Source organism: Podarcis muralis, chromosome 12 (genome assembly GCF_964188315.1).
Source record: "Podarcis muralis chromosome 12, rPodMur119.hap1.1, whole genome shotgun sequence".
Taxonomy (NCBI): domain Eukaryota; kingdom Metazoa; phylum Chordata; class Lepidosauria; order Squamata; family Lacertidae; genus Podarcis; species Podarcis muralis.
Window position 1 is genome coordinate 4,693,165 of NC_135666.1, and position 14,694 is coordinate 4,707,858.

Below are 14,694 nucleotides of genomic sequence, written 5' to 3' on the forward strand. Positions count from 1 at the left end.
TTGTACAGGGGAGGATTGGATGGAGACATGGATTGAGGGAAGGGGGATGACCACTGCTTGCTTCTCTCCGTTGTGAAAATTGTCCTTATTTTAGTGGGCTGTAGGTTGCAGCTCCAACTGAAGTTCTTCTCTAACACAACCAAGGACTCGGTTTGACTTGCCGGTTATCAACGATGCTTTCCTTTTTCTCTTCCCAGTGTCCCCAGGAAAGATCATGGATGAAAAGATGTCCTACAAGGAGTTTCTGGACCGCAATGACTCATGGACCGCAATGGACGACAGGGCCCATTGTTTTGATCCACAGCCAGCATTTAAGCCCATGGATGTGACAGGTAAGAAGTAGCTGCAGCTTCGCTGAGAACGGAAGCACGGAAGCCTGCATTTTTATCGAAATCCCCCTGAAATTTCAAACCTGAACGCCTTTCCAGGAACAATGCCTGCTTCCAGAAGTCTGTGTTAGATTAGTGTCCCCCGCCCCCTTAGGACTTGCTTGCCTGAAGAAGTTACCTTCCCCATCCATCTCACCAACCCTCTTCATCAGAGTCTGTCCGGGTTCTCTTCTTCATTGCCTAAACGAGGGGTAGCCAATGTGGTGACCTTCAGATGTCATTGGACTACAGCTCCCATCATCCCTCTTCTTTGGCCATGCTGACTGGGGCTGATGGGAAATGGATTCCAATGACATTTAGAGGCACTGCATGGACTATCCTTGGCCTAAAGCATCTTTCTGCTGGTGGGTTTGTCAGTGGTGGCTTCCATGTGCTCAGAACATTCCACAGGTTGACTATCTGCTGTAGGAGAGAAACAAAAAAAACCATGATTCCACATATTGCACAGACAGCCAATATTTTTTCCACTACCACAGCGCACTTGGTCCCGAGTGCCTTAACTGAGATTCCTACATTGCAGGGGGTTGGACTAGGTAACTGTTGAGGGTCCCTTCCAATCTACAATTCTATGATTCTATGACTTTTTTCAGTGCACACTCCACCATGACTCAAAGATCTGTTTCTTTGGGTGTAGTCACAACCAGCTTAGACCCCGTGAACATACATGTGGAGCTAGGTATGTGAGACGAGCCTGCCAGAACAGGTCAATGGCCCATATAGTCCAGCATCCTGTTCTCACAGTGGCCAAACAGCTGCAAATGGGAAGCCTGTAAGCGGGAGCCAGACATCAGTGCACTCTCTCCTCCTGTGGTTTCCAAAAACTGATATTCAGAGGAATGGTGGCTCTCACAGCCGAGGTCGAACACAACCGCCATCGTTGGTAGCTGTTGATCCTCCATGTATTTGTCTAATCCAGCCTTTCACAACCTGTGGGTCCCCAGATGTTGTTGAACTACAACTCCCATCACCCCTAGCTAGCAAGGCCAGAGCTCAGGGGTGATGGGAGTTGTAGTCCAACAACATCTGGGGACCCACAGGTTGAGGGAGGTCCACTGTTTAACCATGTGCTGTGCTTTATATTGCTGTCCTGAATAATAATAATAATAATAAATTTTATTTATAGCCCGCCCTCCTCAGCCGAAGCCGGGCTCAGGGCGGCTAACAACAATAAAATAGTACAGCATTCTAAAATCATTTCATTATAAAATTAATTCAACTCAAATTGATGGCAACCATTAGGCTAAAATTCTGTGAGGATTACCAAAGGAGAGGGTCAGACTGTGCCCTGGCCAAAGGCCTGGTGGAACAGCTCTGTTTTGCAGGACCTGCGGAAAGATGTCAAGTCCCGCAGGGCCCTAGTCTCTTGTGACAGAGCGATCCACCAGATCGGAGCCACAGCCGAAAAAGCCCTGGCTCTAGTTGAGGCCAGCCTAACCTCTCTGTGGCCTGGGACCTTCAAGATGTTTTTGTTTGAAGACCGTAAGTTCCTCTGTGGGACATACCAGGAGAGGCGGTCCCGTAGGTACGAGGGTCCTAGGCATTCACTTCCAACATCTTCTCCTGACTGCCCCCTGCCCAAAGAAACCCCTACAATGTTCTGAAAGTAGATTGATTCCTCTGTCCGTCAGCCCCTTTCTCTTGTCACTTGCATCCAACCAAGTTCCAAAAGCTGGCATGCAGGAAAGCTCACCCCAGTAACGTTCCGATCCCATCTGCTGTCCTGGCTCTTTAAATGTTTTCAGCTGCCAGCACCCCAAGCTGCAGGAACAGACCCTTCCCCCCATTCCCCAATGCTGAGACTTCCTCCGTGGTGGGAATGTGTGTGTAAGGACCCTAAAATGGAAACACCATTCCCACGTGCTAGCTTTGGACAAGCAGAGACGGAAAAGTGGGCGTGCTGCTGGGTCAAATGCACACAACAGGTCAGCGGAGAGGCATGCTTTGCTCAGGTGTCCATCACCCTCAGGCAGTGGCATGGGGCTCCCTTCTCATAGCTCTGCTCAGTAAGCTTAATTCCATTAATAAGTCACCTGGAGCAGCGTAGCTGTCATGGATAGTAAAGCTTCCTTGTCTGCTGCGGGAGCATTTGCATGATTTAGCTCTGTGTGCGGCGCTTAATGCCACAGTGATAATCCGTGTGTTCTGGAGCATGAAACAATTGGTCTGGTTGTTCTCTGCCGCTCCCCACCAACCCGATATTCCAGGCTGACGGGGCTCCCTCTGTGCGGAAGCACTTCGCATCTTCTTTGTGTGGCTGCCTGCATGAGTGGGTACTCTCTGGACTCCTCAAATCCTTCAAAATTCAATTTCACACAGCGGTTGGCTTGGAATGGCTCGTGGGCGCTGGCCTACAAGGCTGGGACAGAGAGATTAGTGCGGAGGGCATACAAATTGCATCAGTTAAACTGATTTATCCCCTATCTCTGCCGTTTTTAAAGCTGCCTCAAATAACCCATCAATCCTGAAAAACGGGAAAATGAGGGGGCCCGTTTGCAAAACCCTAGAATATATTGCAATGAAGGCTCAGTAGCAGTTATTCTGACATGTGAAAAGAGGCTTTTGGGTAGAAGTTGATAGCTGATGTGCAACAATATGCTCTTCTGTAGCCTACGCAGTCTGACTTTTGGGTGTGATTCAGTATCGCTGGCTGTGGGAGCTCGGAGATTTTATATTTACACACAGAATTATATTTCAGGCTTCTCATAGACATCTGGTTGGCCACTGGGAGAACAGGATCCTAGATTAGATGGGTCTTTGGCTTGACCCAGCAGGGATCTTACCCCCCCCCCCCCCGCATCAAACAGCATACCACACAAACTTATTATGGATCCCCCTTTAGGATTTGGATAATCACTAAAAGAATTTGTATGTTGCTGTGATTGATAAAGCAGAGGGCTTTTGTTTGCTCATGTGGCACAACACATAGGCTTCTGTCTTCATCAACTGCTCTGGTAGAAATGAAATGATGCTGACTTATTTATATTCATCTTCCTTTCTTTTTTTCCTGGCTGCCACCTTGGAAACAGCATCACTTCTTTTTTATCAGAGCAGCTGATGAAAGCAGAAGCCTAAATGTTTTGCCACATTAAAAAAAAAAAAATCCTTTTGTTAGTCACAGTAACGTATACATATGGAAAAACGTATAAACCCACTTAAATAAACCTACCAACCTCTAAGTGAGTAGGCTTGCTGAAATTTCATAATGTTTTTAGCAAATGCAGAATTTGGGAATTTGGACTTGCTGGTATTTGAAGACACCGTAGGGACTGTTGTCACAGTGGATGCTTTTGGAATAATACTTGCGCTCCTTCCAACCTCCGACGTGTTTACATGTTGAAGGTGCTTATTAAGCACTTCAGGAGCATGGAACACCTAGCAGGATCAGTGAGGCTCTTGGCGTACTTTCAATTCATTTGCCAACACAGCACCCATGGGAGCACAGGGTCCTCTCTCCTAGCTGAAATCAGGCTTGAAAGAAGAATACTGTTGTAGACAATAGAGCAGGCATTTTGTGTTCATGTCTGTGGGGTGTGTGTTTGGTGCCCAGGACAGTTTCTCTGGTTTGCAAATGGACACCATTTGGCAAGCTCTAGACTAGGGGTAGGCAACCTAAGGCCTGGAGGCCGGATGTGGCCTATTCGCCTTCTCAATCCAGCCCACGGACGGTCCGGGAATTAGCATGTTTTTACATGAGTAGAATGTGTGTTTTTATTTAAAATGCATCTCTGGGTTATTTGTGGGGCATAAGGATTCGTTCCTCCCCCCCCCCCCCCAAAAAAAAAATATAGTCGGTCCCACCACATGGTCTGAGGGACAGTGGACTGGCCCACGGCTGAAAAAGGTTGCTGATTCCTGCTCTAGACCACCTAGTCCGAAGGACAGAAGAGTTATCCCAGGCTTCCCCAACATCAGCCCTCCAGATGTTTTGAGACTACAATTCCCATCATCCCTGGCCACCGGTCCTGCTGGCTAGGGATCATGGGAGTTGTAGGCCAAAAACATCTGGAGGGCCGACGTTGAGGAAGCCTGAGTTATCCCCTTCTAGTGGAGAAGACTCATCGTTCCCTTGCCTCAATAAACACTGTGAAGGGATCCAAGCGTTGGCAAGGCTCGAAGTTAAAACCCTCCCCAGAATTTCTTGTGTACACAGATAGAGCACCATAAGATGACCTTTTGAGTTGGGAGTGTAAAATCATAGAGTTGGAAGGGACCCTGAGGATCATCCATTCCAAACCCCTGCAATGCAGAAATATGCAGCTGTCCCGTACGGGGATTGAACCTGCAACCTTGGCATTATCAGCACCATGCTCTAACCAACTGAGCTAAAGGTAAAGGTGAAGGGACCCCAGACCATTAGGTCCAGTTGTGGCCAACTCTGGGGTTGCGGTGCTCATCTTGCTTTATTGGCCAAGGGAGCCGGTGTACAGCTTCCGGGTCATGTGGCCAGCATGACTAAGCCACTTCTGGCGAGCCAGCGCAGCACACGGAAACACCGTTTACCTTCCCGCCAGAGCGGTACCTATTTATCTACTTGCACTTTGACGTGCTTTCGAGCTGCTAGGTTGGCAGGAGCAGGGACCGAGCAATGGGAGCTCACCCTGTCGCGGGGATTCGAACCGCCAACCTTCTGATCAGCAAGTCCTAGGTTCTGTGGTTTAACCCACAGCGCCACCCACGTCCCTCCAACTGAGCTATCCATTCACTGAAACCAATTGATTAAAGAGCTGGCACTGAAGGAGAGCGGAATGGACGAATTAGCATTGATGTGGCTTCCATTTGCACATGCAAGTCATGACTGCCCCAGGGACAGGGAAGGATAAGGCTGGATCATGCTTGAAGCCTCTCGTCCAATATCCCCACCTGCCCTAGTTCTGCAGTATCTCAATGTTGGTTTGGGAAAACCTACATCTTTGTTTCCAGTGAAACGTGGAAGGCTCTCTTTGCCCTGCCTCTCTTAGAAGCGTGGCTTCCGCTTCCTGTAATGCCGCCCAGCTGCTAGGTAGAGGCTCGTTTTGGAAAAGCCGCTTTGCCTGCAAAGAGGTCACCGAGGCTCCTCTCTTGCTTGGCTGCCTCTGTCCAGTCAAGGGTGTAATAGGATTCCTGGCGCAAGCTAACAAGATGGATTGTAGGTGGTCGCTGGGTTTGAGAACTGTCTGGAAGTGGCAGGCCGTCAGGATCATCTGACACACATGCAAACCTGTCCCTTCCGCACATAGGCTTTGGGCTTGTTGTGTCTGAGCAGGTACCCATCTATTGAAAGTACCGTATTTTTTGCTCTATAAGACTCACTTTTTCCCTCCTAAAAAGTAAGGGGAAATGTGTGTGCGTCTTATGGAGCGAATGCAGGCTGCACAGCTATCCCAGAAGCCAGAACAGCAAGAGGGATTGCTGCTTTCACTGCGCAGTGATCCCTCTCGCTGTTCTGGCTTCTGAGATTCAGAATATTTTTTTTCTTGCTTTCCTCCTCCAAAAACTAGGTGCGTCTTGTGGTCTGGTGCATCTTATAGAGCAAAAAATACGGTACATTTTCGCTTCCAGTAAGATGCCTCAACAATTTGAGCGGGTACACCTGAGGCATTTTTTTTTTAAAAAAAAAAATATTATACACCTTGCAAGCCCAGGTATTAGGTCTTTAACTGCACAGAGATGCATTTTATTTCTTTCCTCATGTCAAGAGACCCTGGTTAGGGTTCAAAATGTTCAATAAAACCATGATTTAGGTTGTCTGCCTCTCAATCCTGCCCTGAAGTGGGTGTCTGGGGTGGGTATTGATGAGTCTTGCTTATCATCATACAAGTAGAGGCAGGGAAACAGGTTTGACTGTGGTTTGCCCTGTGCCAATGTGATAATTGTTGTCCAGCAACTTTTCGAGGGCCTTACGTTAGCCATCCCTGGTGTAAAGTTTAGTGACAGTAACATCTTAAAGCTATACCTGGAACGAAGTTAGTTCGGTTGAGGATCCCACAGCAGTGAGCCTAGAATTCGACATCTGCTGAACTTTACAGAGCACACGTCTTGTTCCCTTGATAGAAGTAGAATCATAGAATCATAAAGTTGGAAGGGACCATGAGGGTCATCTGGTCCAACTCTGTGCAATGCAGGAATCTCTTGCCCAATGTGGGGATTGAACCCCTGACCCCAAGATTAAGAGCCTCATGCTCTGTCAACTGAGCTACTTGCCTGGCTGTGGCTCATCATTAAAAAGTGCTGGGCTTCCTGCCTAGCACAGAACTGAAGCTCAAGCTTGGGAATCCTTTGCTGAGTGGCCAAAATTTCACTATAGCAAGTCCTTAGACACACATTTTTTTCCAAGGGTTGGGTTTTTTCGGTGGGGTGGGGGGAGAGGGATATTCATCTTCCTAAGCCCTCCTTCCCCTTGGACCACGTTCTCAGTAGGTAGCCTGTAAGCCAGGTGAGGCTCAGCTAGCCTCAGCTCCTTTGCACCCATTGCCATGCCCCCCTGCACCCCTCTCTCGCCAATTGCCACGTCTATTGCACAGCAGGCAGGGCTGGCACTGCAGGTGGCAGGTGGCAGGGGCATGGGGGTGTCCTGGGCTGCAGAGTCAAGATGGAAGCTGTCCTGAACTGTGCCACGGCTTGAGACCCCGGAGAAAGACGCCAACTATCTGCTGATTGTCCCATAGAGCCTTTTAAGATGCACCACGAAGACGTCCTGTCCGACCTTCTGCTGCTTCCTCAGGAAATGACGAATGTGCCACCTTTCGGGCAGTATTTTGGAGCTTCGCAAGAAGTCCATGGTACAATTCTCTCCGCCGCGCTTGCCGGTTGCGTAACTCTCTCCCCGCTTCAAGTGCCACTAAGGAATTCTTCTGCATGGCTGACATCTTTCTTCCTCCTCCTCCTCCTCCTCCAGTGTGCTTTGAAACTCGTGTTAATTATGGAGAGCACTGAGGGACATAATCTGCTTTCTCAGTAGACTTCTAATCTGCCAGTGGGTCTTGAAAAATCTGCATGCTTGCAATCATGCCGTCGGTCGTGAGGCTGGGCTCCTTCATGCCTCCCTTAGATCTTTTTTTGAAATTAAAGACTGCCGTTTTGGTGTTTGGAGGAAAGCTTGGAAGTGTGAAGAAGACCACGTTGATTTGAAACCTTTAATTCCTGGGCAAAGTGTCCCATTATCCCGGGTGGCAGTGCGGGAATTGAATACCACCATTTCACCAACCTTTTGCTCCTGTTGACCCGCCAGTCTCCCAGCCCTCCTTTCTCCCTGTGGCTGGTGGAAACAAAAAAATCCCAACCCTTTGCAGCCAGAATTAAATGGCATTAGAGGTGCAACATATTTGGGGCTTCTGTGTAGCCCTCCTGCTTCTCTGGGAAATTGTTTAACCTGTCCTCCTTACTCACTTTCTGCTTCCCTCCCTTCTGCTTGCTCGGACCCCCAGTAGAATATATCCGAGGCCAAAAGCCAGTCTGCATTGATATTATTGTACAGCCCTGCTGAACATTGGCCTAAGACTGGTGGGCAGGCCGCCTCTGAAGTCTGCATCACAAGGCTAAGACGAAGCCTAGGCACTCTGCAAGGCACTATTGGGTGTGATGGGGCCTTGTTGCTACCTCCCCACTTTATTAATCCTCTTTCACCCCCTCTGCTTCTTCCAGTGGCTGCCATTGCCGCACCCACCTGTCTCATGATGCTCTGCTCATTCAGTTTTGGAAGGCTTAGGGCTGGGGCGTCAGGTGGTCCCTTGCTGGTTAGCTGCAGGCGACCGCAGCAGAACCAGAGGCTTTGTAAACTGGAGCTGGCAAGCAGTTACCAGACAGCTGCTGTGATTGTGCTGCCACCAAGTCTCTCCATCCCTGGTTTTAGAGAACCCCCCGGGTGCTGGCTGGGGATGACGGGGTCCAAATCATTTCGGGACCCAAGGTTGGGGAAATCTATTTAAAGGGCACTTCATAGTTTTCCTTCCTCCTCCTGTCACAAAACACCAGGAAAGTAATAAGCTCAAGCTTAGGGCTTGGGAGTGCTGGTAGCAGCAAGAGGAAATGGACATTTTCTTCCTCATCTGGAAGTGTGTTTTTCTCAGTGCAAAATGCTACCTGGAAAGGAAATCCTGACTCAATTAGCTGCCGGGGCTTCATTTCCGGCAAGGTTTGTACTGGTTTGTTAGTTGATGGAAACGCATTGCATCCCACTTGAGAGACCGAATCAGCCTCAGCTTGGTTCAGTCTAAGCGTGAACTCCCTCCCACGTAGTGGACGGCAGGGGAAATGTAGCTGGTGGTGCAAAAAACCTGCCTTGTTTTTTACAGCACCTTACGGAGTTGCAGGGGCGCCTGAGCAGCCCCCTCTGGGACCCCAACACCCTCCTGCAAACATTTTTGACCCCATGGCCTTCCTTGATTCCGGGGCAGAGTCTCTGCTGAACCAGAACGAAGCAGGTGAGCCCATGCTGATCTGTTGCCTCTGCCAAGAACACCAGAAGTCCTGGGGGCGAATGGGGGGGGGCGGGGAGGAGGCAAGCTGCAGCTAGTAAACTAGGGTGTGAGGCGAGTATGCATGGGTCTGCAAGCTGCATTTTAGGAAGAAGAGAAATGCAGGAGCAAATCTGCACTCGAGGGCTAATACGTGGCTGCCAAGGATGTTGTGGAGATGAGATCCCTGCTTTTCCTCTGTCCGAGAGAAAAGAGGACAAGCAGAATCAAAGCAAGATGGCACCCAGGTCTGCAGTAGGATTTGAGGCTGCCAGTTGTGTAGCTGGCCTGTGTGGGTGTTCCAGGTGAGCCCCGGTGCGAATTGGAGCAATCCTGAGTCAGCCACAGCTGCTCAGCGCACACCACCTAGGAGACCTGCTGGGGGTCCTCTAACTCCACCTCTTTTCCGGCGAAACAAAAAACCTGGGGCGGTTTGACTTGGGGGTCTGCAAAGGTAACCTGTTGTGAAGCCACCTTTTGGGTGGGCTTTCACGAGAGCCTGTGTATCTGCTCGTTGTTTCCCGTAGCACCTGCAGGAGAGACGGGGCTTCCTGAAGATTTCTGGTTGAGACCTCAGCACTTAGCAGAGGGACAAGGAACACCTTTCTTTGAGCCGCCAGGTAAAAAAAGGCAGAAGCATCTCCGGAGAGGAGGTGCATGTTCTTTTGTGGCTCTTCACTTGGGCATTGGCACGGACCCACCTGCTGTTTCCAAACAACACCTTGATTCTCAGGGAGGAAGGCGGAGTTTTGGTGGCGCAAAGTGGGGAAAGAGCAGCAAAACACCACGAGACGGTTCCCAGAATCCTTTGCTTCCCAGCTTTTGGGGTTCTGCCGTTCCCACTCCCTTCCAGGTCCTGCCTCCCCACCCCTGTCTTCATGCATCCTGGCTGAAGCTGGAGGCAGAGAGAGATGCATGACCTACCCAGTCTGGTGCCCCCCAACTCCCTTCCCCTTCTTGTTCCACAGGTGGAAGCAGGTCAGGTCCTCTTGAAAGGGTGATGAGCAGGAAGGAGAGATTGAACGGAGAGAATCTGGTGAAGAAAGCTTTTACCTGGGGAGGGGGGCGGGTCTGTGGTATCTACGCTTGCCCCATGCACCTTAGCACTTTGAATGACCTTCATCTCCCCCCCCCCTCCAGTTCAAGGCTTTCTCTCTCTCAATTACATGCTATATGGATGCTACCTATTTGCTATCGTGTCAGGCAGAGCGCCTGCCCCAAAGCCATTCAGACTGGCTGGTGGCTCCAGCTCAGTTTCTGTGTGAATAGCTTATTCCCCACCCCCCACCCCCACCCTCTCTTTGTGCCCAGCACCCGGCAAGATCCTGACGAACTTCCCAGGACCCTCCGACACAGGTCTGGTAGACGTCACAGAGCCCAATCCACCAGAGTCAAAGCAGTCTGCGCCAGCAGGTGAGAAGGAAGAGCTCCGTGGAAAGCTGGCTTGCATTTGAGATCTGGATACTACCCTTGCTGGATGATTGCTTGCAGCGATAAGCTCCAGTGCATCATTCCCAGAGCTGTTTCATGGCAGTGTGGGGTGGATAGGATGAGTGAGGTGGGGACAGGACTGCCCCACCCCAATGTGGCCTTTCTGGTGTCCTGTTCACCCCAAGCAACTTGCAAACCGAGCAGAGGAAAAACATGGGTTGTGGTTCTTGCCCCCTGGGGCTATGGGGTTTCTTGGGCAAGGGGTGTCAGGCTTTCTTCCCCAACTCATGACTTGGGATGATTTATAATTGAGCTTCCCAGTCTGGGGACGAGGCAGATTATAAATAAATATAATTATTATCATGTAATTTATTTGTACTCCTGACTTCTGTGTAGTGGGGCAACCAGTTAACGATTTGGCTCTGAACTTGCTCCGAACTCACCCTGCCATCCCAAAGGCAGCAAAGATGGCTCCCCCCTTTCTTTCTTGGCCGTTTGCTTTGTTCTGTTTCCAAATGGTGGCGTCGGCAGCAGGAGGAACATGCACCTTTAAATCTTCTGCTTAAGTCGTTTCTTTCCTTTCCTTTTCCAGCTTCTCCTGCGGTCGGAGGTCACGGGCCTGCCCCTGCGGTGGAAGAGCTGATGGGGTTTGAACCGTCATTTGACCAGAAATCTCTTCCTCTCAAAGAATCCATGGCAGGTGAGCTTGCCCTCGAGACTTCATAGTGTGCGTTTGTTTCTTGGCTTGCTTGCAATGCTTGAAAAGGAGGCGGGTTCTGGGTTTCCACAGGAAATGGTCTTCATTCAAGTGCCAGTTGGTCCCACAAGCAGGAACCCACAAGAAATGGGTCTGGGGTATAGACTTCTCCCTCTGCCCCCTTTGCCCCCAAACCTTCACCCCCTCCTTCTCTGTCTCACACCGTCATCTCCATCAATGGCCCTCCTGACGCCCGCATCCTGCCCTGCTTTGCTCTTCCATGACCTCGTTCTCTGCTGGAGCTCCCACAGTTGAAACGGTGGCACCAGATTTCCTGCAAACGCAGCAGACCCCAGCCAGCAGTATTCCAACATGCTAGAGTTCCAGATAAAGCTGCCATTTAGAGTCCTCTCTAGAGCAGGCTTCTCCCAGCATATTTTGATTACCGTCCCGCCGTTACCCTGAGGAGGGTCACAGCAATTGGAAATACGTTGCAAACAGTTCAAACCAAATCACAACCACAAGAATAGGGGCTGGGTCCTAAAATGTAAATATAGTAAGAACATAAGAAGAGCCCTGCTGGATCATGTTGGGCGCAGATCAGCAATAACTCAAAAGGTGCCAGTGAAGTTAACTCTTTATCCAAAAAAAAATAAAAGCCCAGGCCTAGTCAGCACAGCAAGTCTTTCTCTTGCCCCATTGAGGCAGTTGCGAGGACTGAAGGTTCCTGCCTTCCCACTACTCCCTAAGTCTTCTCTCCCCACCCCCCACCCCAAGTCCTTCCTAAGCGATCTGAGGCTCCTTCATCTTGTCTGTTTTTGCTTTGCTCTCTTCATGCCTCTTATGGTTCTGGGAGACCAGGGGAGAGGGGAGCTGGTCGCAGCAGGAGAAGGGAGACCCCCTGGCTTCCTCACCAGCCTACCTCATCTCTGCCTTTTAACTTCCCTGCTCTCCAGCTTCCGCTTCTGCCTCTGAGTCTGGATTTTTCTCTGCCACAGCCTCTCCCTGCTCACTAAACCCTGTTACCTCTTCGGCTTCCAACACCTCCTCCTTCCTCTGACCACTCCTTGTCATGCCACTACCAATCCCCAGGCTCTGAGCCTTCTTACCTTGGGGGTTCCCCAACTGGTACCACTGGCCATTCCTCCGCGTCCAGCCAGTCCATGGCAGCTAATGGCCCATCTAGACCAGCGTCCTGTTCTCACAGTGGCCAACCAGGTACCCCAATGGGAATCTGAGCAGAAGCAGAATCTGAGCACAAGAGCTCTGTCTCCTGTGGTTTCCAGTAACTGGTATTCAGGAGCATTGCAGCCTCCAGCTGTGGAGGCAGAACACAGCCGTTGTTGTCATGATCTAATGTGTCAAATGCCAGGGTAAAGAAGTGTGCCTTCAGCATAGGACGAAGATCATGCCTTTGTGGGTAAGACATTCCCCACCCTAAGGTCTGCCCCGCTCAGCACACTTCTGAGGGTGCTGGAACCACAAAGAGGAGTCCCTTTGCTGATCTTGACACCTGAGAGGTTCTTTAGGGATGGGAGGGGGCTGTTTCAGGTATTTGGGGCCTAAGTAAGTTAGGCCCTTAACCGTAAAAACATAAGAAGAGCCTGCTGGATCATGTCAGTGGCCCAACAGATACCTGTGGGAAACCAAGCAGGATTCGAGCACAAGAGCAACTCTTCATTTTGGACCAGTGAAAGTTTCCGAGTTGTCTTCAAGGGCAGCCCCAGGTGTTGCATTGCGCAGTAATCTAGCGTGGGAGTCCCCAGCTCATGGAGCGCAATGGCCAAATCAGAATTGTAGAGTTGGAAGGGACCCCAAAGGCCATCTCGTTTTTCTCTTGTGAACCACCCTGGGATTTTTTGATGGAGGGCAGCATATAAATATAGTGAATAAAATAAAAATATAGTCCAGCCCCTTGCAATGCAGTCCTTCCTGTCCGAAAGCCAATGAATCAGGCAGAGCTAGAAAAAGGCACTCCAACCACTAAGGCCACCTGAGCCATACGTGACAAATACAGGATCACCCCCAAGCTACAGACCTGCTCCTTCCAAGGTAGTGCAGCACCGTGCAGGACAGGTTGTCTCCCCACAACCTGGGAGGAAGCTCACAGGCAGGGCAGGAATGGGATGGTCACTGTCCATCTGTCCCCAGCACCTGCCATCCGGCCACTTCTTTTCGAGAGGTGTTGGTTGAGGACAGGCGAGTATCCCTGATCCTAGAGGGGAATCGTTGGCAGTTGGGTGGCGCAGATGATAAAAGGCACCTCTTCCTTCTTCTGCTATGTATAGGCTCTCCAGAAGCGACGAAGGAGCAGAAAGCGAAGGCCGCAGACGCTACGGCTCCAGGTACTGGCGGTTTTCCTGTGCTGGGGAAACAGGAGGAGAGCTGGCCTTCCCCCACTCAGCACAAGGAGAAGGAAGAGACCAGCCAGTCCCAGAAGGCAGAGGAGCTCGCAAGGAAGACTCCTCCCAGCCAGAAAGTGGACGACAGCCAGCCTTTCTTCAGCCAGTGGGGAGAGGAGAAGGAGGCAAGCGCAGCAACCAAGCCCCCCGCCCAGAAAATGGAGGAAACCAAGCCCCCTCTCATCTTCCCCATGGAGGAAAAGGAGAAGCAGCCCCCAAGCCCGAAAATCGAAGAGCCAAAGGCTCCTCCTGCCCAGCACACAGAGAAGGTCAGCGAGGGCCCAAATGTGCAGGAGGGGGCGAGTAAAGCTGCTCCAGCCCCCAAAGCAGAAGAGCCCAAAGCTTCTCCCAGCCAGCACTTAGAGAAGAAAGCAGAAGAGAGCAAGATCTCTCCCAACCAGCCCGCTGCGAGCCAAGAAGGGCCTAAGACGCCTTCTTCGCCCCTCCAGCCCTGGGAGACCTTCCCTGCTCTGGAGAAGCTTGGGGAAAAGGACAAACAGCCTCCCAGCAAGCCTACCGAGAAGCCGGAGGAGAACAAGCCGCCGCTGTCGGTTCCACCTATGGCGCCTCATCCGGAGCCTGCAGGTAAGGAAAGAGGTGGGGGGAAAGATGCCACTTCCTATGGGGAAAGCTGCTTTCCTTCCTTCTGCCAGCACCAATGGAAGCCACACCCTCCTCGTATCAGGAGATTGCGCCTGCTCCTCTCATGGCGGGGAGGCCCACCAGCGGTGCCCCTGCAAGTGCAATAGAGGTGGGAGCTCAGCTGGGGATTGGGGAGTTTGGAAGAAACAGGGTGGATGGATGGATGGACAGCTGCACATTGGGGATATTGGCAGGCAGAGCTCTTGAAACGGGCAATACAGTGGTACCTCTGGTTACGTACTTAATTCGTTCCAGAGGTCCATTCTTAACCTGAAACTGTTCTTAACCTGAAGCACCTAATGGGGCCTACCGCTGCCACTGCGCCGCCACTGCGCAATTTCTGTTCTCATCCTGAAGCAAAGTTCTTAACCCGAGGTACTATTTCTGGATTAGCGGAGTCTGTAACCTGAAGCGTCTGTAACTTGAAGTGTATGTAACCCGAGGTACCACTGTACTGTCCTGATGGCTGCATTGGGCCAGGCCAATGGTCTACATCGCTCAGCCCAGGATCATGGTGAGGCTGGCGTATTTATCTGTCCTCTGCAGTCTTGGGCAGCTGGTTTTGACCTGTACCTAGAGACTGTGTTTTCGGTCATTGGAGCAAGCTGGTGGGGGCGGGGGTGGTGATTCTCATAAAATCATTGGATGGTAGGTTTGGCACCCCCAGGCGTCAACTGGTCCAGCCCCCTGCAAAGCAGGTG

The 14,694-nt window shown here is 50.9% G+C and overlaps 1 protein-coding gene across 12 annotated transcripts in view; it reads left to right on the forward strand.

The window, feature by feature from the left end:
• Nucleotides 1–14,694, forward strand: part of LOC114607928 (uncharacterized) — a 214,251-nt gene that overhangs the window by 115,378 nt on the left and 84,179 nt on the right. For 9 of the 12 annotated variants that reach the window (XM_077936656.1, XM_077936657.1, XM_077936658.1 and 6 more), the window contains 7 exons: nt 198–332; nt 7,034–7,147; nt 8,660–8,788; nt 9,349–9,441; nt 10,133–10,234; nt 10,845–10,952; nt 13,238–13,936. In XM_077936656.1, the coding sequence (XP_077792782.1) occupies nt 198–332; nt 7,034–7,147; nt 8,660–8,788; nt 9,349–9,441; nt 10,133–10,234; nt 10,845–10,952; nt 13,238–13,936 (1,380 nt within the window). The remainder of the gene's footprint in view (nt 1–197; nt 333–7,033; nt 7,148–8,659; nt 8,789–9,348; nt 9,442–10,132; nt 10,235–10,844; nt 10,953–13,237; nt 13,937–14,694) is intronic. The other 3 variants (XM_077936654.1, XM_077936655.1, XM_077936659.1) reach the window with 3 other exon arrangements.